The sequence below is a fragment of the Ambystoma mexicanum genome, chromosome 3q (genome assembly GCF_040938575.1).
Source record: "Ambystoma mexicanum isolate Mex_15411 chromosome 3q, UKY_AmexF1_1, whole genome shotgun sequence".
NCBI lineage: Eukaryota > Metazoa > Chordata > Amphibia > Caudata > Ambystomatidae > Ambystoma > Ambystoma mexicanum.
The window spans coordinates 1,227,489,836-1,227,516,956 of NC_090926.1; the positions used below are offsets into that span (position 1 = coordinate 1,227,489,836).

The 27,121-nt window shown below is 46.3% G+C and overlaps 1 protein-coding gene across 2 annotated transcripts in view; it reads left to right on the forward strand.

The window, feature by feature from the left end:
* Positions 1 to 27,121, forward strand: part of LOC138447793 (tetraspanin-1-like) — an 861,729-nt gene that overhangs the window by 366,992 nt on the left and 467,616 nt on the right. For both annotated transcript variants that reach the window (XM_069604145.1, XM_069604146.1), the window contains one exon: positions 24,000 to 24,197. In XM_069604145.1, the coding sequence (XP_069460246.1) occupies positions 24,000 to 24,197 (198 nt within the window). The remainder of the gene's footprint in view (positions 1 to 23,999; positions 24,198 to 27,121) is intronic.

Sequence of the window (27,121 nt, forward strand, 5' to 3'; positions counted from 1 at the left end):
GGGCCTTGAGGGGGGGTACTGTCATGATCTCTGCTTCCAAAAGGTCAGGGCTTTCCCAACTCCCTTGGAAGCAGATCCATAACCCAGGTTCCGAGTGCCAACCAGTCCCAATTGGGACCTTTTGGACCCAGTCCTGGCGCCAGTGGCACCAGGCTCATAAATATGCCCAGTCCCAGCGCTGGAAGCGCCGGGCTCATAATGCTTGGGTGGACTTACCTGCAGCAGACCATGCTGCTTACTTGCCTGCCAGTTGAGCCTCTGATCCTCTTCTGTTTGGAACTACTTTTCCTGTTGGGTGGGGCAGGAGCCACTCCCTAGATTCAGAACACTGGAACTCTTCTGGAAAGCAGGAACTCTTTTCTTACCTAGGCGTGGCTGTGGAAGGAGACACCTAAGCACTACAGGAGGCTATTTAAACCACACCCGATGGATGAATCTTGCTTTGCGTTATTCTGCATCCTCTGCAGCAGAACGCTCATCGTGTCTTCTGCATCTGATCCTGGGCCTAAGGAAAAAGGCTTACCATCCTGAATCCAGTCTTCAGCAACACCTATAAAGACAAGAAAGAACAGGTTAGCATTACGGTCTTCAGTGACAGCTCTTCACTTACCTGGTCCATCGGCTGTCACCAACGCCTCGCCCTGCATTCCGGCATCTGAAAGACAAAGGCTTACCTACTCTTCGTGCGCTCCGGAGGTCTTCACACTGCATTCCGGCATCTGAAAGACAAAAGATTACCAACTCTTCGCACGCTCCGGAGGCCTTCGGCGCTGCATCCCGCATCTGAAAGACAAAACAAGGTGCGTTTAAAGACATTGGGGAACTTTAATACTCACGTGCCATTACTCCTTTCCACATCTAACCCAGTGGGTATTCCGGCACCCTGCAGCCGCTCCGAACTTGTACCTGCAAAATAAAAAGACAGTTAGAGCGCATCGAGAAGCAGGCAACAAGCGCTTACTTACGTGCTTCCAGGCGCTTCTATTCATCACACGGGCTCCATCTTCAACTCACTTCAGCCCGTCATCCGCCATCGCCGGAACCCTGCAAAACAAGAGACATCATTACTAAAGACTTTAAAGACATTAGAATTACTCGAAACTTACCGTTCGTGCAGTAAACGACGGACAGCAGTCCTCTGAAGTCAAGAGGCCTGCTCCCCTTATCCAGTGAAGAAACTGGTTACAGCACCCTGTCCCGAGGCAGATGGAGAGCACGGCGTTCACTTACCTAAGGTGAGAGCGTTAACCTTTGGGGTTCTACAGGAGAAGAGGAAGGGAAGAAGAGAGAGACATTCAATAACCCAGTTACTTAATCCCATATTTTCTATCTGCAGACATCTTACCCTTCGAGTCAGACATACAGTGCACAGAGGTCCAGCCCAAAGAGCCAGCCGTGTGTTACACATCACCTTTGAAGATACAGTATACGCCCAGTCAAGACCGGCGCCTCTACGGGAATCAGGTGAGCGTTACAATTTGCAAAGCAGCTACATGGAGCTCTATTCACACTTTTACTCAGCACTACTGCATTGACACTCATTCCAAGACAGATACTCAAGTGGGACAAGTGGTTCTAAGACATCTATTTGCTCATGACCCTTCTCACATCCCACCTCCTTCTTCTAACACTGCTCACTAATCTATGCACAGCATGTGATCTAAGCAGATTCCACAAGCCTCAGAAGAGATACATTACAGAAGAGATAAAACTACAAGCATCCATGCGCCTTCTCTCAGAGGGGAGGAAGGGCGGGTCGCATGTGAATCGAAGCAGATACAACCATCAGAAATACGATTACGGTGAGTAATGTATCTCATATAACAGGTCCTCAAGTGCTGCCTCTTCAACCTCCACCATGCCCTCTTAGATTCATTCCTGAATAAGTGTTATACTGCGTCAGGAGGAAGGTCTGTAGCAAGTCTGCACTCCATCTGCAGCACGCCAATGCTGGCACTGCTTGCAGCAGCCAACCAGTGGCATTTGGAGGCATCTGGCCATCATATTTATATGGTGGCTAGAGGCATATGCGTCAGAGCAGGCAGTGGAAAAGAAAATATTCTGGACCTGACCTTTGAGATTCAGAGCACTTTTACAGCTCTAACAATGAGGAGCCAATAAAATATAAGACCTCCATCTTGACGGTCAAATCCTTAGCCGGTTGAACCCAATAACTGTAAAGTCTTTGCAGCCCACCTCTTCCGGGAGGCAGAATGACGCATCTGGAACATCTGGAGCCTTCAGAGGCTTTTGTAGCAAGAAGGCAGAGGTAACCAGATAGTTTGCCCAGTGTCCCCAGGAAAAGACAGCAGACAACTACCAGGGGGTTCTAGTCATAATGCACTTGAAGGACACTTATTTTTATGTCCCATTTTGGCCCCCTCACAAGCAGTATTTGCATCTGTCATTGAGAGATCCTCATTTCCAGTACAGATTGTTGCCCTTCAAACCAAATGCAGCCCCTATATTCTTTGCAAAGCTCACAGCAGCTATTGGGGCTCATCTGCGCCTGAGGGGAACTCATATAAATATCTAGATGACTGGCTACTATGTCTTGAGGACATCCCTGTGCACCCTTCTGGGTATCTTGTTTGGTCTGGATCTTTCAGTCAGCCAGGGAAAGTCTCACATCTGACCAAACCAGTACATTCATTTCTTGGGCCTTCATTGGGACATTGTAAATGCTAAGGTCTTTCCAACTTTAGATCAAGTGAAGACAATCAAGGAGACTGTTGCCCGTTTTGTGAAGCTAGAGGACCTCTCAGTGTGGTGGTTTTAAGGGCTCCTGCATTCTAGCAGCTCGTTTGCATGTCCCAGGATCCATTTGCACCTGGCGAAGCACTGAAGTCAGGCTTCAGACCTTCAACCAGTTCTCGTTCCTGTTATAGTGGAAACACATCCAGACCTGCTGTGGTAATACATGGAGGAGAAGGTTACATCTTCACAGACACACCTTATAAAGCCATCATCATGACCAATGTGCCTCTCACTTGGTGGGGTGCAACAATGGAACATCTGTCTGCACAGTCTATGGTACTTCCAGGATCAGCAAGAACACATTAGCATTTTGGAGCGCATGGCTATTCAGTTATCCCTGATCTTGTTTCTACCTTGGCGGGAGGGCAAACCAGTACTCATCCCAACAAACAACACACCCTGAAGGTACTATGTCAATAAGAAGGGTGGTGCCATGTCCCCTCAGGGTTCACAATGTTTCTTCACAGCAATTTGCCTGAGGACCATTTATTTGTTTTTAAACACATTTTGATGCAAATAAATACTTGGGAGAGCCACGCCCCCTCCCCACTGCCCCCGCAGTCCTCCCCACAGTCCTCCCCACAGTCCCCCCAGCCCCACCTACATCTGCAGCAAAATGTGTTTATAAAGAGAAGAACAAATGGGACTCGACAATGGGTCTGTGAGGAAATGGGCTGAAACCGTCCCCTTCTCTGTGCAGCTTGGTGGTATATAGCTGATCTGGGAATGGGTCCTGGAACACCAATTAATTATTCAGGTAATACACCTTTCAGGAATGGAGAATGTGGAGGCAGACAGAATAAGCAGACTCTCCCATTCGATTCACAAGTGAGAATTTCAAACTTCATTACGCCAGTCAGTATTTCAGAAATAGTGTGTTCCTCTGCTAGACTTGTTCTCTTCGGAGAGCAATGTGGTATGCAGGTTATTCGCTTTGAGAGGGTGTCTGGTCATCTGTCTCAGGGAGATGCATTTTAGATTCAGTGGTCAACTGGAGTCTGTATGCTTTTACTCTTATTCACCTCATCCAGAAGATGATTGTCAAGTGGCGATCAACTAACTGTCCAGTTGCACTTCGCACTGCCTCCCGGCTACCCTAGCACTTGTGGTCTGTATCTGCAACCCTACAGTCTCTTCCAATGGATTGTGTCCTCCAACGTATTCCACATCTTTGACATGTAATGTCCAGCTTCAGTTGCTTTGGGAAAAATGTTTGTCAGAGGGTGGCGTGCATCGATGGCGTTGAGTTGATGTCCCTTGAAGGCCTCAGTCGAGGGTGACTTCATCGGCGGATATATATAGCACGCACTGCGCCTGTTGGCCTTAGTTCTGTTTTTCTGTAAACCGTGTTTGATTCGTGTGAAACTCGGCAAGCTTCCTCCTGTGACGTTTATTACTTCGAGCAATTGTCTTCAAACTCTACGATTGTGTCTTCTTCATCTACACCGTTGACACCTAAGTCCAGTTTAAAAAAAATGCAGAAATTGTGGTTCGAAGATGTCCCTAACCGGCCTGCATCAAATCTGCCTGTGGTGCCTCGGAGAGGACCACAATACTTCCATTTGCTCCAAGTGTCAGTCCATGACATGAAAAGCCTTGAGGGAACAGAAGGGGAAACTCAAGGTAGGAAAAACACCCAAATCCCCCACACTGCGACCTAATAGGCCTTCGACCGATGAGTCGAGAGGTCACTCTCCTCAGAAGAAGGCCAAGCGTTGCAGGTCTAGGAGTGGTTCCCCCCACTCGTCACCTTCGAAGAAGTCGAAAAAGGAGGCACCACAGGTTGCCTTAGTTGACTTCTTCGTCTGAATCCCACATGAGGGTCGCGTGCCCTTTGAAAAAGTCTACTCCAGCAGAATGGGAAGCTTTCTGTGTGGAAATGCTAAAAATATTCGAGAAACAATGCCATGCTCTGACCGAGCCTTCTAAGGAAGCCGGAAAGGAGAGGTCTCGGCCTAAAACCCGGGTAAAAGGCATGTTCCTCATCGAGAGCCCTCGAGGCCTCAATCTGAGAAATCGAAGGAACACTCGAGCCATGGGGAAAGGTCAAGGTCCTCGACGCCTTCGAGACTTTCGATGCCGTTGTTGCCGATGACGCCCATCAGGCCCTCGACCCCTAATAAACCGTTGATGCCATTGACACCACTGTTGACATCGACGCCGAAACCATTGACACCAGCTGCACCAATTTTGCCAGTTAAACCATCAGAACCAAGTGACCTTGCTAAAAAGGCACTGTCTAAGAAAAGTCAATGACTTCGACAATGTCAAAGCCCCTAGTTTCAAAGCCAGAAAAGATATATACTCCTCTCCCGAAGAAGGACTTTTTCAAGTCTCTAACTTCCATTTTTGAGGACGAAGAGCATTCATAAAATGAAGATGCCCCTTTTGCATCTGATGTGGTAATGGAGTTGGGGAAGGAGGAGAGAAAGGATTATGAATATGTAAAGCTAGCTTTAATAGCTAGATTTTGGAAAAATCCTTCCCAGTACCTTAAAAGCATGATAGTACCCCCCGGGCTACTTGGGTGAATGAGTGTTTGAAGAACTTAGAGGGATGGATTAAGGGTTATAGAGTTAACACTTATGAAGGAATGAGAAATCCTGTTACGTTGGAGTCTATCTATGATGCCTGCTCTCCTGAGCTCAGACAGCACTTTGCTGATTCAAAAGAGTTAGATTCTAAGAAACTGGCTAAGGCTGCTGACTTGTGGGTTGCCAACAGGGCTACTCATAAGGATTCAGGGGTAACTCAGAAAAAGGATGAGGGAAAGCAGCCAAAGAAAGACAACAAAGAGAATTCAAATAATTCCAATTCCAAAGAGGGCCACAAACAAAATTCTAAGGGTAAGCCACCAGGGAAACCTAATCAGGCTAGTGTACCTTCTGGTCCCAGAAGCCTTCGCTCCAGAGGAGGAAGTACATATGGCCAGTGGAAACTTTCAACTACTAGCTGATGATCCCATTTGAGTCTCAGCTAGTGTATCTTTAGTATCTCTTGGTTTGTGGGAACAACAGAATTTAAATGTGTATAATTCTATCCCTCCCAATACTAAAGAGTATTATAAAGACGGTGTCCTAGTCAATGGTCAGGAGACTCCTGCCATTAGAGACACTGGGGCCAGCATAACTGTGGTGGACAAATCTTTTTTTCAAGGTGGAGGATGTTGCTAAGGCACCCAAACGCCTCACCAAGTTAGCTGGAGGGCCTGTGCAGATGCTTCCCTAATTACCAGCTCTCATCCAGTGCAATGAAATGACTGTCAGGATACCTGTGAGTGTACAATCTGAAGTACCAGGAAGGGTGCTGTTGGGCAATGATCTGAAAGACCTGGGAGTAGTATCCAGTACTCCCAGACCTCCTAGTAAGAAATTACAGGAGCTTACCAGACCTGCAAGGGAGAGGACCTTGAGGGGCTCTCCTGAGGAGATGATAGAAAAAGAAATCACTGCTACTCCACTGGAGTTACTTACTACTATCTCTAAACAACCAGAAGCAAAGGGGAGACCAAAGGCTTCCAAAAAGAAGCCAGCAGAAAGCACTCCAGTGCTGCCAACCAGGAAATCTGCTAAGTTAGCAAAAATCACACCTGTGATTCCTCCTCCAGCTGAGGCTGAGAGTGAGGTACAACCCTGTGTGGTTGAACTAGAGCTTGAGGACTCAGATCTAATAGGAGGCCAGGAACTCATTGGAGATCTTGACCCTGTGGACCATCCTGAGCTGCAGTTGTTACTGGCAGAAGGTGGACCCCAAAGGGCAGACTTTAGTAAGGGACAAAGAGAATGTCCAACTCTGGAAGGTCTCCGCCACCAGGCAGCTTCTCAGCTTGAAGGGAAAGAGCCTGGGAAGTATAGGTTACACTGGGAAGATGGCCTCTTCTATAGTGAACCAACAGAGTCAACTGCTGGGGACTACAAAAGACTTGTAGTGCCCAAAGCAAACAGACTCCAATTCTTGCAACTAGTCCATGAGATACCTTTGGCTGGTCACTTCAGCTTCAAGAAGACCAAGGAAAGGCTCTCTCTCTACTTTTATTGGCCTAAAAGGGGGGCTGAGGTAGATAAGTATTGCAAGAGTTGCCACACTTGCCAAACTTCTGGTAAAAGTGGCTCCAAGAACGTGGCACCTCTAGTGCCTCTCCCTGTGGTGGGAGAACCATTTGAGAGGGTAGGAATCGACATTGTTGGTCCCCTTGATCCTCCAACTTCTTCAGGCAACAGGTTTATACTTGTTGTAGTAGACCATGCTACTAGATTCCCTGAAGCAATTCCTATGAGGACTGTTACAGCTCAGGCTGTAGCTAAGGCCCTCCTTGGTATTTTTTTTTACCAGGGTTGAGTTTCCTAAGGAGGTAATATCCGACAGGGGGTCACATTTTATGTCCCACTACATGAAGGCCATGTGGAAAAACTGCGGAGTTACCTACAAGTTCTCAACAGCATACCACCCTCAGATAAATGGGTTGGTAGAAAGGTTTAATAGAACCATGAAGAGCATGATAGGAGATTTAGAAGACCCCCTTAAGAAAAAGTGGGATCTTCTACTGCCATGCATTCTCTTTGCATATAGAGAAGTCCCTCGGGAGGAAGTGGGTTACAGTCCCTTTGAACTTCTCTATGGTCAGCCGGTTAGAGGTCCATTGGCCCTGATCAAGGAGGGGTTGGATAGTGCTCCTTCCCCCACACCAGTCAGAGTCACTGAATATGCGATAGGACTCCGGAGGAGAATGTCACACATGATGGCTGAAGCAAGTGATAACTTGAAAGCAGGTCAGGCTCTGGGCAAGCATTGGCATGACCAGAATGCCAACATGATTGAGTTCGCTCAAGACCAGCTAGTTCTTGTTATGGTACCAACAAGGCAGAGGGCCTTGCAGGACAAATGGATGGGACCCTTCAAGGTTGTGGGAAAACTTGGAGAGGTAAACTATCTGGTGGATTTAGGCAATCCTAAGGAGGCTCCTAGAGTCTTTCACATCAACCGTCTAAAAGCTTATGTCTCTAGACCAGAACTGGGAGCTTTGCTTCTAGCTTCAAGAGGAGGAGAAGAGTGAACCTCTGCCTGACCTCCTCAGAGGCAAACCTTTATATGAGAAAATAGTAGGAGTCAATCTCTCTTCTAATCTGACACCTGAGCAACAGGAGGAGTGCAAACTTTTGTTAAATCAATTTGCCCCCCTGTTCTCACTGACACCAGGTTTGACCCCTTGGGGCCAACATGATATCCAAACTGGTGACTGTCAACCTGTCAAAAGCAGGGGCTACAGGATGTCAGAAAATGTAAGAACCCACATCAAAGGAGAGGTCAACAAGATGCTTGATCTCGGGGTAATAGAGCCCTCTACTAGTCCATGGTCTAGCCCAGTTGTGTTAGTACCAAAGGCAGGATCCAAGGAGTTGAGATTATGTGTGGACTATAGAGCTCTAAATGCAGTCACTAAGACTGATGCCCAACCTTTGCCAAGGACAGATGAGCTGGTGGATAGACTTGGTTCAGCCAAGTTCCTCAGCACATTTCATCTCACGTCAGGCTATTGGCAAATAGCCCTGACTGACCATGCCAAGGAGAAAACTGCATTCTCCACCCCAGTCGGCTTATACCAGTTTAAGTTTATGCCTTTTGGATTAAAGAATGCACCTGCTACATTCCAAAGGATGGTTAATCAGGTTCTGAATGGGATGGAGGACTTCTGCATGGCATACTTGGATGACATTGCAGTGTTCAGCCCTACTTGGAAGACCACCTAGGATATGTTTTGCAGGCTCTACAACAGGCCCTTCCGACCATAAAGGCAAGTAAATGTCAAATTGGTCAGAGTAATGTGGTCTACCTTGGGCATGAGGTAGGAGGTGGTGGAATAAGGCCTTTGCTCAGCAAGATTGAAGCTGTGCAAAATTGGACAACCCCTTCTACTCAAACTCAGGTGAGAGCCTTCCTAGGCCTCACTGGGTATTACACAAATTTCATTGAGAACTATGGGTCCATAGCTTCTCCACTGAATGTAATCTCTTCTCCTACGTTTCCTAAAAAGGTCAAATGGAATGAGGAGTGCAATCAGGCCTTTGAAAGAAAGCCTAAAGAAAGCCCTTTGTCAAGCTACAGTTCTCAGAACTCCTGACTACCACCAACCCTTCATTGTACAGACAGATGCTTCCAATATAGGTATAGGTGCAGTACTCAGTCAACTGGATGAGAAAGGTAGGGAACACCCCATTTGCTTCATTAGTAGGAAACTGAAGGAACCTGAAACAAGGTGGGCAACTATTGAGAGAGAATGTTTTGCCATTGTGTGGGCTTTGAAGAAGTTTAGATCATACATCTATGGATCTACTTTCACCATTCAAACAGACCACCAACACTTGAGATGGTTGATGCAAATGAAAGGGGAAACCCCAAAACTGCTAAGATGGTCAATCTGCCTCCAAGGTTTTGATTTTACCATTGAGCACAGGTCAGGATGTCACCACCAAAATGCTGATGGTCTCTCTAGGATGTTTTTAACTGACTAGAGGTATGAGACTCATCCAGGCGTGGATTAGATCCTCCTGTCCCTTAGTCTGGGGGGTGGGGGGGGCGAGTGTTAGGGAGAATTCTCATTTCATGGCTAATTTCCCTTACCTATAGAGTCCCCCAGCCGCTTTGCTGGATTTGAAGGGTTTGTTTCTTTTCACCTGCTAAGAGTGAGACTCTTTTGCCCACTCTTAGGCATTTTTGCTATGTGTGTTCTAGGCTATTTTTGTGTTTAATGCCTATGGGATCTTTTCTCTCACCCTCTTTATGCACATGTGTCACACAGCACCCACCGTGCCGTGACACAGGGGTGTCGTAGCGACCCCCAAACATAGACTCCATACCCTGGGACTGACTACTGTCTCCCAGGGCATGTAAAGTCCCCATTGACTTTACTAGACGATTTTTATTAACTTAACCAGTACACCCCATCTTAATATGGAAGTACTGGAAGGGGTTAATAGTTTTCCCCTATGTTCATTTTCGAGAGGGTACCTTAAAGTCCCCCTCTACAAAGTTTCTGGCTGGTGGCAGTGGTTACTACCTTTTATATTCAACCGCATTGTTCGAGGCTACCAATTTTACTGACAGCCTCTAACATACCGCCGGTCTATTTTTTTATTAACTTTACTCCGGTAGGTTTTATTTGCCAGAACTCTGATAAAACTACTTTCTCGAGTCTTACTCCATTTTCCTAACCCAGGTCGGGGATCCTTTGTTCGTCCTCTTGGCGGGCTTCTGCCAAGAAGCCCTCCTTTCAGCACCACTGAGTCTGGGGTGGATCTGTTGTTTGGGAGGGGGAGTAGAACCCCTGGACAGAGTTGCCACCGCAACTAAGGTCACACTCTAACCTGATAGGATGTGTGAGTGACAGCTAGGCTGTATGGGGTCTCTTTCTGCATAAAAGCAGGGTCCTGAGGACTGGAAGAGCAAGACGTCGCCACTGGAACTATGGAACCGAAGGCCAGAGACATCTTCAGCATCTACACCACCGGTGAAGCCCTGCCGGATAGTCTCACCACTTTTTCTTCCACACAATGAGAGGAGATCTTCAGCGGAGGAGCCTCCTTCCCTTGAGCTGGTGGGGTCAACCAGTTCACCTATAGCATCCTCGGACCTGCCTTGGTCGACTCGACAGTGCCCCGCACTTGAAGACCGGATAGCCAGGCAGCTATCGACCCGGACCTCGATTAAAAGGAGCGTACCTTTTAAACTTCGTTTGGCAGCACTGCGGCTGGTTTCATCCCTGGGTAGTGCAGTGACTCGAACCTTCCTCCACGACGAGAGCCTCTCTTCCTCTGTTGGACCCCTCGACCTGCAGGAACTACCAGGAACAACCACCACTGCAGGAGCCACTGCTCCACGTTTAAGGTACATTGTTCCGCCAGGCCGCCCTTTCTCCCTGGTAGCCCTAAAGGTGTTTTAAATCCTTTGACTACTTGTGGGGTCGGCCGCCCTCTCTCTTAACATTGTCTTTCGCCTTGCATCTACTGCTTTAAAAGTTTTCTACTAAAGACTTGACTGCAGCTACAAGAACATTTTTGCTCCTAAGCTCTTGGTCCTGTACCGCTGACTCTGGCTCAGGCCTATTGACTGTGGCTGATTTGTTAGATCTGCTCTCACTAGATTAGTTTTCAATGAGAAATGTGTTGATGTACCTAAATCTTCGAAACCCCTCTTCCTTACTACTGTTTTAACTTGTGGAGTGCCATTTTGCTCAGTTTTCATTCACTTGTCTTTTGGTTAAAGTGTTAGTGTGCATTACTTGTTCACAAAACTTCAGGGAAGAGTTGCTAGGGGGTGTCTGAAGATATTTCAGTTTAACTTGTACTTTCCCTCCCTTTCGTTGAATTGGTAGAGTGCCATTTGTAGTAGGTTTTCACTGTGCCCTTTTGCTCAGTTTTCACTATACCGCAAAACTTGTCTACAATTGAATAGGGAGTTGTATATGCTTTTCTTTTGACTAAACTTAACTTACTTTATTAACTGTGATCTATGTGTTGACTTAGAAGTGTATAACATAAATACATATTCTCTTTTTAATACAAAACTTTGGTCAGTGTTTCCTTGCTCTATAGTACTGTACTACCTTTTGTGTCAACCCTGAATACTGCTCATCTCCCTCTTGAGATAAGTCTGACTGCTCAGCCACAGCTACCAACTAAATCTTTGTGGTACAGACTTATACCAAAGGGGATTTATTGCTCTCACCTGTAGTCCTAATCTGGGGTAGTGCTCCCTAAGGGAACTGCCCTGGATTCTGCCTAACAGCCTTTTGACAGGTCTCATCTTTTTGGCAGTAAGGCTGACAAGAGCCTTGAGAAGTTGCAGACCACGAAGGCGGCGGGCAAATCTTTAGGCGCCGCTGTTAGGCATCCTCAGCCATTTCGTCCTAATGGATAACCTTAGAGGGGTTTTGCTACAACTCCTTATTTGGAAGGGCTAGAGGAAAAGCCAGTCAAAGAGGCCAAAGAAAATGTCCTCCTAGTGGACGAGGTAGAGGTGCCAAGCCAGCTCAAGCTGCAGCCTCTTTACCATCGGCCTCTGCAACAGCTGCTAAAAAACCACTGAGGGCTTGAGTCACAGCTCACCAGTGGGGGGCAGACTGTCTCAGCATCTAGAAGAATGGCGAGACATTACTTCAGATGCGTGGGCTCTGGAAACAATAGCCCACGGTTACTGCCTTCCTTTTATAAAGAAGCCTCAGAACAATCCACCGGCGAAACACTCTTTGAGGATTCTGGATCCGCTCCTTGTGCAGGAAATTTTAACCCTGCTAGAGAAAGGCGCTATAGAACTGGCGCCTGTTGTGGAGAGGATCAAGGGTTGGTATTCTCAATAATTATGGATCCCCAAAAAGAACAGAGGACTGAGCCCCAACTTGGACTTGAGATACTTGAACAAGTTCCTCAGGAAGGACAAATCCAAGATGGTCACTCATTCTCAGATCCTTCAGGCCCTCCAACCGCATGATTGTTTGGTGTCATTGGACCTTCAGGATGCTTATTTTCATGAGCCAACCCATCCCAAGCAATGAAAATACCTGAGGTTCGTGGTTGGCGGCTTGCACTATCAATTTCGATTCCTGCTATTCGGGCTGACCTCCGCCCTGAGGTTTTTCACCAAACTGATGGCAATGGTGGAAGCGAGTCTCAGGAGAGGAGGGATTCACGTCTATCCCTACCTGGACGATTGGCTGATCGGGGCGAATTCTCCCAAACAAGTCCGGGATCATCTCAACGTTACCTGCCAATCTCTTCACAGACTGCGCTTCTCCCTCAATTACAAGAAGTCCCACATGACACCTTCCCAAAAGCTCTAATACATCGGAGCTGTGATAGATACATCCCCGGGAAAGAGCTTGCCACCCGAGGTGAGGGCTCAAGAAATTTTTCTGATGGTAACCAAGTCTTGCGGACTTGGAGTTTTTGAGGTTGCTCAGCCTCATGGCATCCTGAATTTGTCTGGTGCCAGAGGCCTGCCTGAGAATGAGATCCCTTCAAAGGGCTCACAGAACACAATGGTCCCAATTCTCAGGAAACATGTCGTACCGACTTCAGATTCCAACCATTGTCTCACAGGGCTGTGGTGAGTCTGCGAGGAAAAATAGACTTTCTGGCCACCATGGCTGGAGATTACAGTAGTGACGGACGCCTCACTCACGGAGTGGGGAGCCCATGCCAAAGATCTGACAATCATCGGTCGTTGGTCTCCATCGTAGTCTAAACTACACAACAGTCTTTTGGAGCTGAGACCAATCAGACTAGCGCTGAAGGCTTTTCTGCCCTCTGCACTAGGAAAAAATGTCCTGATAATGACAGACAACACAGTGGCCATGTACTACCTGAACAGGAGAGGAGGTATAGGGTCACTACCACTGTGCAGGGAGGCAATGTAGCTATGGTATTGAGCAATTCAAGAAGGAATCTCCATATCAGCAGTTCACCTAGCCGGGAAGGAGAACATGGCGGTGGACTCTCTGAGCAGGCAGAACACAGTCTCCCACTAGTGGGAACTAGCTCAGGAAGTTCTTCAAGAGAATTTCACCCTTTGGGGAACCCCTCAAGTGGATCTGTATGCGACTGGTGTCAAGCGGAAGTGCTTGCAGTACTGTTCAAGGGAATTTCCCTCGACACGAGCTCTAGGCGATGCGTTCGTGGTGGACGGGAAGTTTCCTCCAGTCCAGTCCCCGTCATTCCTCATGTGATCAGGAGGTTGAGAAGATTCAGGAAACACATGATCCTAATTGACCCAGATTGGGCCAGGAGAACATGATACCCGGACCTTCTGGACATGTCCTTCTGTCCTCTAATGCGTCTTCCACAAAGAGAGGACGTTCTCTTCCGAGAGGAGGGTCGGGTTCTCCATCCAGAGGTCATGACTCTCAACCTTAACGCTTGGTTTCTGAAAGGCTGAGATACAAGGATTGGGACCTCCCGAATGAGGTAATGGAAGTGTTGCCTTCTGCCAGGAGGCCAGTAACAAAGTCTCTGTACCTTTGCTGTTGGAATAAGTTTTGCAACTGGTGCAGAGAAAAGAATGTTGATCCCTTTTCAGTGTAGAACTCTGGATGTTTTATCATGTTTGCTTTCATTAGCAAATAAGGGCCTTCAGGTCGGCACCATTAAGGGCTACTTGGCAGCACTGTTAATCTTTAAGCGCTCGTCAGAAGAATGTTCTTATTTCAAGATGCCACTGGTAACTCAATTTCTAAAAGGACTCACTAATGTGTTCCCTCCATCTCCTTTTCAGGTTCCTGTTTGGGACCTTAACCTGGTTTTGAAATTCCTGATGTGTACGCCATTTGAGCCTGTGCACACATGTCCATTAAGGGTGTTAACCTTTAAGACAGTACTATTGGTAGCTCTAACATCAGCCCGTAGAGTGAGCCAGTTGCAGACACTTTCATCCAAGCCACCCTTTACGATATTCCACAAAGATAGGGTTGTAATAAGGGTAAATCCCTCCTTCTTACCAAAGGTAGTTTCGGATTTTCATTTAAGTCAGAACATTGTTCTGCCTTCCTTCTATCCTCTTCCTGGAAAGGAGGAGGAAAGGGTTCATAGGCTGGTCCCTAGGAGAGCGTTAAGTTTTTACATCTCCAGAATGTCAAAGTTGAGAGTGGGCGACCAACTTCTTATAGGATACACAGTACACAAATTAGGCCAGGTTGTTCCAAACAGACCATGTCTAGATGGATCATTCTTACCATATTTGAATGCATGCTACAGACTAGCAGGTAAAGACTCTCCTGAAGGTTTGCGGGCTCACTCCACCATGGACATGGCTACATCTACAGCCCTTCAAAGGGACATTCCTACTAGGAATATCTGTGATGCTGCAACGTTGTAATCAATGCACACGTTTACAAAGCATTATTGTCTGGATGCGTCCCATGCTCAAGACGTTGCCTTTGGTAAGGCAGTACTTTACTCTGGCCTGGAAAATCCTTAATATATACATTCTACACACTCCTCCTATCATAAATACTGCTTTTTGAGTCTGTCAAAGATAGGAATACGTTGGAGGACACAATCCATTCGAAGAACAAGTTACTTACCCCGGGTAACATTCTTTCGACTGGATGTTCCTCCAACGTATTCACCCTCCTAACCTACCCTTCTGTAGAATTTCCCATGCTATTACAGCTTCCGTTCCACCAAGGCTGAGTACTATCATGCCCTTATTAATGGGTATCTGGGCTACACAAGGAGGGAAAAACACAACTGAGGCCAACTGGCACCATGCGTGCTACATATATCCTCCGATGACGTCACCCTTGGAGTCCTTTGAGGGACATCGACTCGAAGACATCGAAAAAAATCCAAAGCAGCTGAAGCTGGACATTACATGTCAATGATGAGAAATACGCTGGAGGAACATCTAGTTGAAAGAACCTTACCAGGGGTAAATAACATGTTCTACTCCTACGTCCCGTCCTCTTTCCTCCATACTTATGGGACATTCCTGCGTCCTATGGGACGGGACCGGAGCACTTTGTAAAAGCATCAAAATTTAGCAAAAATGTTAGTCCTTCCTCTCTTTTATGCGGGGTACCTACGCGACATAGTGTGGTGGTCGTCGTTGCTCAGCAACCTGTCGGTGAACGCGGGATTTCAAGACCCCCTTCACCGATGGTCATGGTCACGACGGACTCCTCCCTTCTAGGGTGGGGTGCGACATTGGATCTTCTTCAGGTCTCGGACCTTTGGTCGCCCAAGACAAGTTCCTTCACATAAATCATCTGGAGCTTCTGCTGATTTTCCTGGCGCTCAAGGTGTTCAGGCCGGTCATTGCCAACAGAGTTGTCCGTATCCGCACCGGCAATGTGGTGTCAATGTATTACATCAACAAACAGGGGGGCACCAAGTCTCCTCCTCTTGTGGACCTGGCCATCCCGATTTGGGAGTGGGCGGTCTGTCACAGTGTCTGGCTGGTAGCAGTCCACATCCCGGGCCAGCTGAACGTCACGGCAGATGCCCTCAGTCGGCGGACAATGGTCAGCTATGAGTGGGAACTGAAGGCGGAGATCCTTTCATGGATATACCTGTCCTGTGTTGGGGCACTCCGGAAGTGGACCTCTTCGCAGCGTCGGCAAACAAGAAACTGCCTCTGTATGCCTCCAGAAACGGTCTGGGAGCCTCCTCCCTGGGGGGTGCTCTCGAGATTCCTTGGCCCAACATGAGGGCCTATGCTTTCCCACCTCTGCCTCTGATTCATCAGATGATTTGCAAGCTGAGGAACACAGTGAACTGTTCTCTTCTGCTCATAGCCCCGTGGTGGCCGGCCAGATTCTGGTTCTCAGAACTTCAACACCTGTTGGTGTGTGCACCGATCAGGCTACCGGTGAGTGCAGATCTGCTTCACCAGAGGAATCGACAGCTGTGGCACCCCTCCCCACAATCGTTCAGATCTTTAGAGCATCTCAACCTGTCTGCTGATAATATGCAAATAATCCAGGCAGCCAGGAAACCGTCGACCAGGTCTCAGTATAAGAGAAAGTGGCTTCGGTTCTGTCACTGGTGCTTAACCAGACAGCTGGACCCCAGGGTGGCTACGATTGACGTGGTGCTGTCCTTCGTGTCTCACCTGGCAGAGTCAGGCGTTCATGTTTTATCATGCAGAACTTACCTTTCAGCGATAGCCACCTACCTATCCACGGACTAGTGTTCTTATTCATGGTCAAATCCGGTGATTAGGAGACACTTTGCAGGTTTAACGCGTCTTTATCCTCCGGTTTGTAAGCTGCACCCGACGTGGGATCTGAATGTGGTCCTTACAGAGTTGTGTCATAAACCGTTCGAACCAATGACCACGGTGGACCTTAAGCACCTTTCGTGGAAGGTGTCTTTTTTGGTCGCTATTATTTCAGCAAGGCGTATGAGCGAGCTCCAAGCTCTGTCGGTGGTCCTACGGACAAATCCTTCTTTCCTGCCAAAGGTGGTCTCTGATTTCCATCTGAATCAGTCAATCTCCCTGCCGGTCTTCTTTCCGAACCCAGCTTCAGAAGCAGAAAGAGTTCTGCATTGTTTGGATGTTAGAAGGGCTCTTAAATTCTATCTGGACAGAACATCTGAATTTAGGAGCTCTTCTCAACTGTTGGTGACCTTTGGTAATCCACAAGGTAGACAGGCCTCTAAGGCGACTATCTCCAGATGGATCGCTGTCTGTATTACGGAGTCTTACACTGTCCAAGGTCTGCAGCCTCCTAAAGGAATTCATGCGCACCTGGTGCAGGGCAAAGCAGCTGCACTTGCCTTTCAGACATATGTCCCCTGGGAGACCATCACAAAAGTGGCTACATGGGCCTCCCCATCGGCTTTTTGTAAGCATTATTGGCTAGACCTGAGCTCCAGATCTGACGCTCAGTTTGGCTAGGCTGTGCTGAAGAACCTTTTCAGTAAGGGGTTTTACATCCACCCGTAGTTCCTGTGAGCAGTGCTTGGGAATCTCCCATAAGTATGGAGGAAAGGGGACGGGACGTAGGAGAATAACCAGGTTACTCACCGTAGTGACCACCTTACTCCTAGTCCATAGTCCCTTTTCCTCCATACACCCGCCCGTCATCCCCTCTAATAAGGTTCCTCTATTATTGCTTAAAGGTCTCTGACCTGGCGATAGAAAAGGACTGATGGGCGATGCGCGGGGCAGAGCTAAGATGGGCGAAGTTACGGCCGCATGCGGTACCCCGTGTAAAAGAGAGGAAGGACTAACATTTTTGCAAAATTTTGATGCTTTTACAAAGTGCTCCGGTCCCGTCCCACAGGACGGAGGAATGTCCCATAAGTATGGGGGAAAGGGGACTATGGACTAGGAGTAAGGTGGTCACTACGGTGAGTAACCTGTTTATTCTCTGTGCACTTATGCCCCACCCATTGGCTGCACTTTTTGAGTTACCTGCACTGAGCCACACGCTGGCTGCATTTTAGAGTTCCCCCTCAGCACTTCTCCCATTCCACTTTCCTGCACTCGCGCGATCTGAATGACACAGGGCCTAGTAAGATTGTTGTTTTGTCCTCTCTGTTTCCCCCTCCTTGTCTTGTCATGCCTGGAAACATTTGTGTACTGGCGCATTATAAATGCCATATCATATCATATATCATATCATGCGTTAATGATCACTGTGGCTTCTCACTGGCCAGGCAGTACCTGTTTCACCGACCTGATAGAGCTCACTTTGAAGGGCCGATGTTTCTCCACATCTTTCTGGAGGTTCTGACAAAGCATAGAGGGAATGTGTGTGCCCTGTCCCCTCAATCATCGCTGATGAGTGAGTTGGTTACAAAGGAATTCAAACGTGGTCACTTGGTCCTTTCGAGCTACAAGCTCAAGGTCATTTAGAGAGCTAGAAAGCCTTCCACTCCCAGTATAGCAGCAAATCGCTAGGGTTTTGCCATTAGTCAATTGACAGGGATATGTTTCCTTTAAAATGCTCCCTGGATTAGGTACTTTCTATCATGTTCAATTTAGCATGTACGAGTATCCAAGTCGAGTCTTGCTAGACATACCTGGTGGCAATAGGCGCTCACAAGAGATTCTCAGACATATTTTCAACGTCCAGTCTTGTCATTCAGCGTTACCTTGAGTCCCCCAGGTGGTCCACATAGGGGGAGGCTATTCCAGGGAAAGGGGTGATGACATCCTCTGATTCATCACAGTATCTATTTGAGACAGACAGAGAGAAAGTGAGCAAGGGAGTGAAAGGTGGCATTGGGAGCTAGAGAAATGGCACATGTCTGCAAATGGCCAAGGGCAGGAATGCTAGGTTGCAGATTGTTTTACCTTGTAAGGCCTACTTGCGGCTTCCCCCTACAAACTGACTCCCCATAAAGATATCCTACCACCTTACGCTATACACATAAAGCCCCCTCCTCCCCACAGACAGCCACCACAGGCCCAGATGTTAGCACATCAACACTAACCGAGCCATGTCTAGGCTCTCCTCTTTAGCCCTGTTACACTCTTCCACATGAGTGGCTAACCAGACCCAAAGTGCTGTAGTCTATTAGCCCTTGGGCTCCAAACGGTTCATAGACATAATTTCGAATACAAAATATTCAAAAGTCAAAAAGTCGAAAAAAAAACATCGAAAAAAAAAATGTCGCATTTTTTTTAATGACAGTTTTTTTTCGAAATGGGCTGGTTCCCCCCCAACCCCCCTTTTTTTATTTTTACCTATTTTTTTCACAGAAACTAGAGCCAAAAAAAAATATCGAAAAAAAAAAAACAATTCGACATTTTTTTTTTCGTCATTTTTCATTCGACTTTTTTTACTTTCGAAATTATGTTTTCGAAATTATGACTGGACACCGCTCCAAACCTATGGATAACATACTCCCAAGTTTCTCTGCCAAACCCATAGAAAGCAAATTGGCAGTCAGGAACAGAGTGCTTCCAACCGCACACATCAACACCACAGATTTCGCACCTGCCTTTCCCATGGTACCTCTAATGAACCCCACCCTCCTTTTTTCTTACAGAGCCAAGCACAGTGAGACCATAAATAGTGGCAGATGGGTGCTATACAAGACAGCTTACACTACGTTCCTCTAGTTTCCACTCAGTGTTGGAGGGTGTTACTGTTGGGAAAGTAGAGAGGAAGATCAGCCCTACAGCAGACCAGGAGTGGCAGCTGCAGGATTGGGAAAGAGCGTCTAAATAGAGTTTTCTTTCTTTTTATCGTCATGTCAAAAATCCTTTTGAGAGTAAAACATGCCTCAGCAAGATTACCTCCTCTGTGCTGTATGGAAGGCATGGTATCGAACAGTAAGACAGACACAAGTGATCACAGTTCAAGGGTGTTCATTGAACTTCAACTGGGTTTGAAAAACGCCTATCTAATACTAAATCTAAAGATGGGAGCAAGATACGACCATCAAATAATAATAACGCAGTCCTAGTGTGTCTTGTCAAAATGAAAGGGCCTATACTAATAAACCTATTGCCAATGCTTACTTCGAAATACAAATAGTGTTGGAAACAATGTTATGCAAAAGAAAAGTGTTCAAGAAATGATATGTCAGAATATTCAAGCCATTGGCTTCCCTTCCCCACGTTTTCAGCACGGGGCAAGGCGGCATGCACAAGCTTAGCACAGTCTCTGGCTTCTCTAGCACGAGGATGCAGTTAAAATCATGGTGTCAGGGCCTTCTTGTACCAAAGTATTTTTGCCATTCAAAGTCCCTTACTTCAGAGGGCCTCCTCAGGATGTTCATGTACAACTTCTTGGGTGATTTTCGACTCACCTCGGGTCCCCCTCTGCCGGGCTCGGACCCACTTTAACACACAATCTTCTTGGGTGATTCACTGTACACCCCGGGTTCAGACCCACTTCAACACAAAATCTTCAAATGGTCTCCCTCTGCTGCGCTCGGACCAGACTCATGTATTTTTCCAAACTGTCTCTGTTTCCTCTTTCGACTGTACGCAGGATTTTGCTTGGCATGTCGCAGGACCACTCTGATTAACATTCATTCATTCACTTTCAAATTATCTCCCTTTTCCGGGCTTGGATCAAATGTATCTACTTTCGTTGGATACCTTAAAGAGACCTTCGATTGAGCACCCACTCCGTGTCTGACCACTCTGTCAAAGATATTATAGCATGCTTTAAAGTTTAATCACTCAGAAGTTTAACTTCACTCGCGTCTCTTATCAATCAAGTTTTAACAATGTTCGTTCCAGAGCTCGCCATACAATGTTTGCCGCTTGCAACTTTGGCTTCAACACAGACCGGTCGTGTATCAGTCTACCCAACTCACCGGCTGTGTTGATTTCAGTTACGCTGCTTTGTACTGGTAGCCAAGGACAGGCCACAGTGTCTGGTGTAAGGAACTCATGGTGGCAACAGTAAAGACAGAGACAAGTGATCACAGTTCAAGGGTGTTTATTCAACTGTATAAATGGGTTTGAACAACGCCTAATCTAAACCTAAATCTAAGATGGAAGCAAGTGTTGACCATCAAATAATAAGGCAGTCCCAGTGGTGTCTTGTCAAATTAAAGGGCCTATAAAAAAAAAACTATTGCCAATCCTTACAGCTAATTTCAAAAAGAGTGTGGGATAATGTTCACAAGAAAAGAAAGAAGTGTTCAAAAAATGATAAGTCAGAATGTTATAGCTGGGGGTCTTCCTTCCCCACGTTTTTAGCATAGGACAAGGCAGGACCTTTGAGCACAGCAGACTCCTGGGCCTCGCCAGCACAAGGTTATAGTTCCTTTCAACAATTCCAGGACCTTCTGGTGCCAAGTCTCTTTCCTGCAAAGTCTCTTGCCTTAGGAGGCCTGATGAACCATAAAAAATAAACAAAACAAAAGTTCCTTTGGTAATCTTTCACGCTGGGCGATTGCTCTTCGCCCCTTGGAACCACCTCAGCCGGATCCGATCCTTCTTACAACGTTAGCCTCCCTCAATCGGGTTCACTATGACCTTTCACTCAAAACATGGCACTCAACAGTCTCACTGTCTTTTTCAACAACTATTCACTGCAGGCATACCTCAGCCGGGTTCAAAACTTGTCGCCACAATGTTCACGGGTATATCACTGTATGCTCCCAATTTGCAGGCATCCCTCCATCGGGTACACATTTGCCAATTTCACAGTTCACTCAGTTTTATGACAATGCAGGATTTACTTCTCTTACCTTTCCCTGTGGGATCCCTCCTTCGGGTTCACATAGCCATTCGCCATTCTAACACAGTTCATGATTCAATCATTTCATCAGAAAAAGTGGGGGATTCTCTTCCCCTAGCTTTCTTTCGGCACAGATCACACGACCACTTAGATTCTTCCCTTTTCCTAAATTGGGGTCTTAGCCCTCAGTGAGACTTTCTTTAAAGCCTCTCAACCAGGCTTTCCTTAAAGCCTCCAGCCAGGCTTCACACAGTTGTCCTCTATGTGTCAAAGACTTTCGCCCCTCGTGGGACCACTTTGACACTTTGACACTTCACACCAGCCTCTCCTAAGGCCTCTTGGCCTTGGTTCATTTCCTTCGAATGAACGTCCCTGCAACGCCTGACCACTCTGCTTCTGAACCTTTTACTAGGGTTCCTTTAAAGTTCAATTACACAAGTTCTTTGTTCAACAAGGTTGCCGCCTGCAAACCTTGGGCCCAGCACAGTTTGGTTTTACTATCTGTCTTCTCCAACTCACCGGCTATGCTGAACTGTTGCAGTTTCTTGTCTTGGGAGTCAAGGACGGCACCACAGCAGCAAGCGCTTTGCCCCGCTTTGACAATCGCGGAGAGGGCCCTTTGTGCCGTTGACACCTGTCACACCACACACCAGCTGCACTTCTCGGTCTTATGTTTTCCCTTTCGGAGGCTTCGCAGATCTGATTTGTAAAGAGTAAGGGCAATTCCCTCTTCGGCGTCCCTCCAGGTCTCTCAGCCTTTCTCCTCCGTTTGAACTGCTGATCGGGAATCGCTGCTTCCTTGTGCGTTCGGCCTTGCTCGAAGTGTGCTTTCATGCTCCGCCTTTTACCACTTTGGGGAATGGAAAGGGCCATCAGGTGTGCCTAGTTATTTTTAATTGCCTGGCTCTTCCTCACGCTTGTGTTGGGACATGTCAGGTAAACTGCCCTGATGTTGATCCGTTGTCTGTTTCGGTGTAGGAAAGTGTTTGTGTTGGAAAAGAGGGTGAGGGTAGAAGTTCTGAGTAAACTACGAGGTAGGATGGGGAAAAGGTGTCACAGGAAAGGGGGCACCACGTCTCACCGGTTGGTGTCCCACTTCCACTCCCCAAGGACCCCCCCATCCAGGTGATCCTCCTGCACTGGTCCACCCCCAGGAAATGGATTCAATAGCGGTGGCTGTGTCTTGGTCACCTGGAAGACAGATCCCCGGGGACTAGTCAGGGAGACACCTTCAGGTTTCTCACACTGGTGATTCTCCCCGCCTTGATTATTAATGTGGGAGGGCCCCGGGTATCTCTGACACACAATGCGGGATTCTTCAGCCTGTTTTCTTGGTCTTACGCTTTCCAGTCTTGAGTACTCATGAAAGCAACGGTTCCTTGTCGAAAAGGTCAAGTGTACTTCCCTCCTTGTGATCCCTTTCTGTTTCGCTGTCTTTCTTCTCCAGTTAAACTGCCATCTCGGAACTGCTGTTTGCTTGTGTGTTTTGCCTCGCTCAGAGTCTGGTCTCGTGCTCTGCCTTTTATCCTTGAGGGGAAGTGTAATGGAAGTTCAGGAGTGATTGTCACTAATTGCCTGACATCATCTGATCATAGTATTGGAACATGTCAGGTACATGGCTCAGGTGTTAGTCTGTTTTCCCTTAGAGCGGGCTGTCAGTGAGTCAGTGAGAAAGTGTTTGTGTTGTAAAAGGTGGGGGGGGTAAGAGTTCCTAAATATCCTACTGGGTAGGATGGAGTAAAGCTGTTACAAGGAAGGGGATACCGCGTCTCAACATCAGATGTCCTACTCCCAGTCCCCGAAGATCCCTCACCCGGGTGATCCTCCCGCACTGATCCACCCCCAGGAACTGGATCCTAAAGCGATGTGCGTGTCCTGGCCACCTGGATGACAGATCCCCGGGGACTAGCAAGTGAGACACAATCTGGTTTCTCACAGTGCCTATGAAATAAATGACGGCTCTTCTTTTAAATACAATAACAATGGGGTTTAGATAAAAAAGCTGGAGAGATGCTGATGGAGTTTACAATTGCTGTATTGGAGGCATTGAAAAGAAATGCAATTGGGTTCTTATATAGCTCTAGATGCCAGAGTCCAGCCTCTAAGCGCGGGACAGGGTTTCTAACGTGTGTTGCTCTGTGTTGTCTTGCTTGCGTGTTTTCCTTGAGCTATCCCCCCAGCATGGAAGATATTCCCCATCTCTTGTTTGTTTTTATGAACTATAAACTTTTCAGAAAGATATGGCAGAGACCAGTGTTTGAGAAACATAATGCCAAGTCCCGCACAGCAGCATTAGGTTTACTTTTAAAGGCAGCACATACAGAAGTAAATAATGCTGTGGGTTATTTTTGGAAGGCATGATTTGTTAATAAGCGGTTGGTCTAATATGTTGTATGTTTCTATAAATATTTGCATATTTAAATTGCTGCTTTTAAATTGCATATTAATGTGTTTGCGTGTTTAATACATGTTGTAGTGTGTTTTTATGGCAAAATCTTTACAACATAAAATGATGATGATGATGCTATGTGGCTTATAGATAATGTTTTGTATTCTGCATCTTTCTGCTGTCTCCAGAGCATTGTTCTTCCTTTTTCAGGTTGCTGGTCTTTTTCTGCTAATTTTGGGAACATGGACTAAGTACAGCGCTGATTCCGTTCTGAAGATCACAGGGACTTATGCGGCCCACTTTGTCAATGTTGGATACTTTTGTATAGCTGTCGGATGTTTTCTGGCAATCCTTGGTGTCATTGGATGTTGTGGTGCTCTTAAGGAAAATCGATGTCTTCTCATATCAGTAAGTAAAATATAAAGATATGTTTTACACATACATATCAGTGAATAGACTTCAGTTAAGAGTTTAGTTGAAACAGTTCAATGCAGCAAAACCCTTGAAATTCAGTTAACAAAGTTCAGTGAAAGTGATATTTAGGTGATTGTGTAACACAACAAAACCATTGAAAATCACAGTTGAAAATCAGCAAATGTTAGAAACTACGCCACCTCTGCTCGGAGTCCCCCTTTACCTAGCCTATGCACACACTGATGACCTCACGTATGACACCACTTATTGCAGTTCTAAAAGTATTCTAGTGAGAACCTCACAATTCTCCAGAAACGATGAAATGCTATCCTTAGCCCACCAGACACACTCTCGAACTTCCCAATTGCTAATGATTCAGTCTTCCCACATCCCTCCTCAGAGGAAATAACTGCTTTTACTTCTCCTAATATCATTTTTAGAACATAATAAGTGTTCAGTTTTATAGGATGTCATATGAGAACTGCTTGCATTGGTGAAAGTGAAAAAAAGACCACTTTTTATTTTTGAAAATCTACTTTTCTGGAATGCACCATGGGCGATATAGAAAAGATTTTGGTGCAAATGGCCTTACATTCTCTGCCAAACTTTCAAAAAATGACTGGATGGATTTGCAGTGAACCACAAAATGGCACAGTTGCACCACTTTGTGCCCAACCTGTTTCTGTATAAATAAAAACAAATACTGAATAACCAAAATTTGAAGCAAATCTATCTAGCATTTTAGGCTTTGTGTCTGTTCAATGTATGTTAATTTCCCCTTATGGGAAAACCACTGCACAAGGTAAGAAACACTCCCTTTTTTCCACAAATGATATATCTTTTACACCGTTGCACACATTTCCGCCAAACTTTCTGGATTCGGGGGGGTTAGTGCAGAAACCATCTCGGAAAAATGTCATACAGGTACAATATGAGGCAAAGTTATTAGCAATAAAATTATCACAAATCCAATAGATCTTCGGTTTCTCCGTAATTAAAGGATGCACTATAAAACCAAAATGTCATTTGCATTGCGATTTCCCAAAATTCTATTGCTAATACATTTTGGTTTGCTGGATGGATTTGGATGAAACTCCCAGGAAAGCACCTGGCACAGGCCCATTGATAAGAGAATGTTCAAAGAAAATGTGTTTAATGGTTAAAAAAATGATTAGGAAAATGCAAAATGCTGTTCATGGCACGCTCCCATTCATTTTCCACATAGAAAAGATGTTTACACAGAAAACATTTAGCAAAATAACTGCTGGTTGAATTTGCACCAAAGAAGAAACAAGTTGGGCAGAAAGCACTTGAGATGTACCTTTTCTTTCTGGTTTGGGGTAAAATCATGCAGTAGTTTTTAAAAAACGTTTATAAATATGCCATTATTAATTTTCAGAAATGAAAAGCCGTCATTTTTTCCACCATGATTTTTGTGGTAATCCTGAGTGACACCGAACAAGAAAAGTGTTCTAAATGATATTTTGGAGGAGGAAAGGTGTGCTTTTATATGAGGGTAGAAGGGCAGAGTGAGAAATCAGAAACATGTGAAGTGGGAAATTACGGAGTGTTCTGGAGAGACCTTTTTCATCTTACTGGGTGAATCCTGCAGGATTTCCGCGGGATACCTATCGAAAAATCGGAAGACGCACTCAAAAAGAAAATGCGTCAAACAACCACAGAGTGAAAAGGGCTAGGTACTAGGAGTGGGTTATAGATGGTTTACACAAGGAGAGACCTAGAAAAGAGGAAGGGGCCACATGGAGAGTTGCAATGCGGATGGGAAAGACTTAAAAATTGTTGAGCGGTTGACTATTCCCACGTGTAGAAAAAACACCATCTTGCTTTTCATTGACGCAAGCCATTGGATTAAGTTGGCTGTAAGTATTTAGTAAATGTATACAAGAAGAAAGTGAGGCTTCCTAAAAAGCTTTTTCAAAGTGGGTGACCAAGTGGGTCATTTTGTAAACATGTTTAATTGTATGCAAGGGACCAATATACACTAGTACGTACTTGCTTTTGCATGCCCTACTTTCAATTGTAAACATTTACGAAAAAGAGCTGAACAGTGAAGAGTAAAATCGGGCGCCAGTGGCCCAGGGTAGACCAGTTGACTAGGGGCAGTGCCCAATACCGGTGGGTTGTAAGGGGGATATGTGCCTCGGCTGTAAGTCCATCCCACAGACATTTAGGCTATCTGGTGCAACAAGAACAGTGGATAAGGTCACAGCCAGGGCGCTTTTGTCTTTTTGCCTAATTTTTGCAATGTGGATATGGACACAGTCAAAGACTGTGGGCACTGCCCATTGCAGAGGCCTACTGCAGGTGTGCTCTAGTTAGTTAACAGGCAGGGAGATATGGGCCACATCCGAAGGATATGGGTGGGCCTCAATCCTTTTTACTAATTTTCACCAGGTTGCGACAACACTCCAACCACCTCAGGGAAACTGTGTAACGACTTGGCAGACCATTTCAAAAACAAAATCAACGACATCCGACAAATCATACAAAACAGACCAAGCAACCCTAACACTCAACCAACCGGACCTGACGAGAAGCCACAGCACAAACTCCAAACCTTCCCGGAAATATCAGTGGAGACATTCGTCAAGCTGGTAAAACACCGCATAAAAGCGGGATCACCCATGGATCCCTACCCCCCTGACATTGTTGGGTGTCCTGACCCACGTTTAAGCTATCATGCCACAACATTTGGTGCTGTGGGCTTAGAAAATTCAAGATGGCAGAAAACCCACATGTGCGCCGAAATCCAGGAAAGCTGCGCAGTTTGTGCGCCCACCAAAATGGTTGCCTCACTTGCCACCCACCAGTGCGAGAATGAAAGGCCGGGTTGCCATGAGGGAAATGGGTTGCCAAAGGAAAAACAGTAGCGCCGGTTAGCTTCAAAGCGCTTTAAA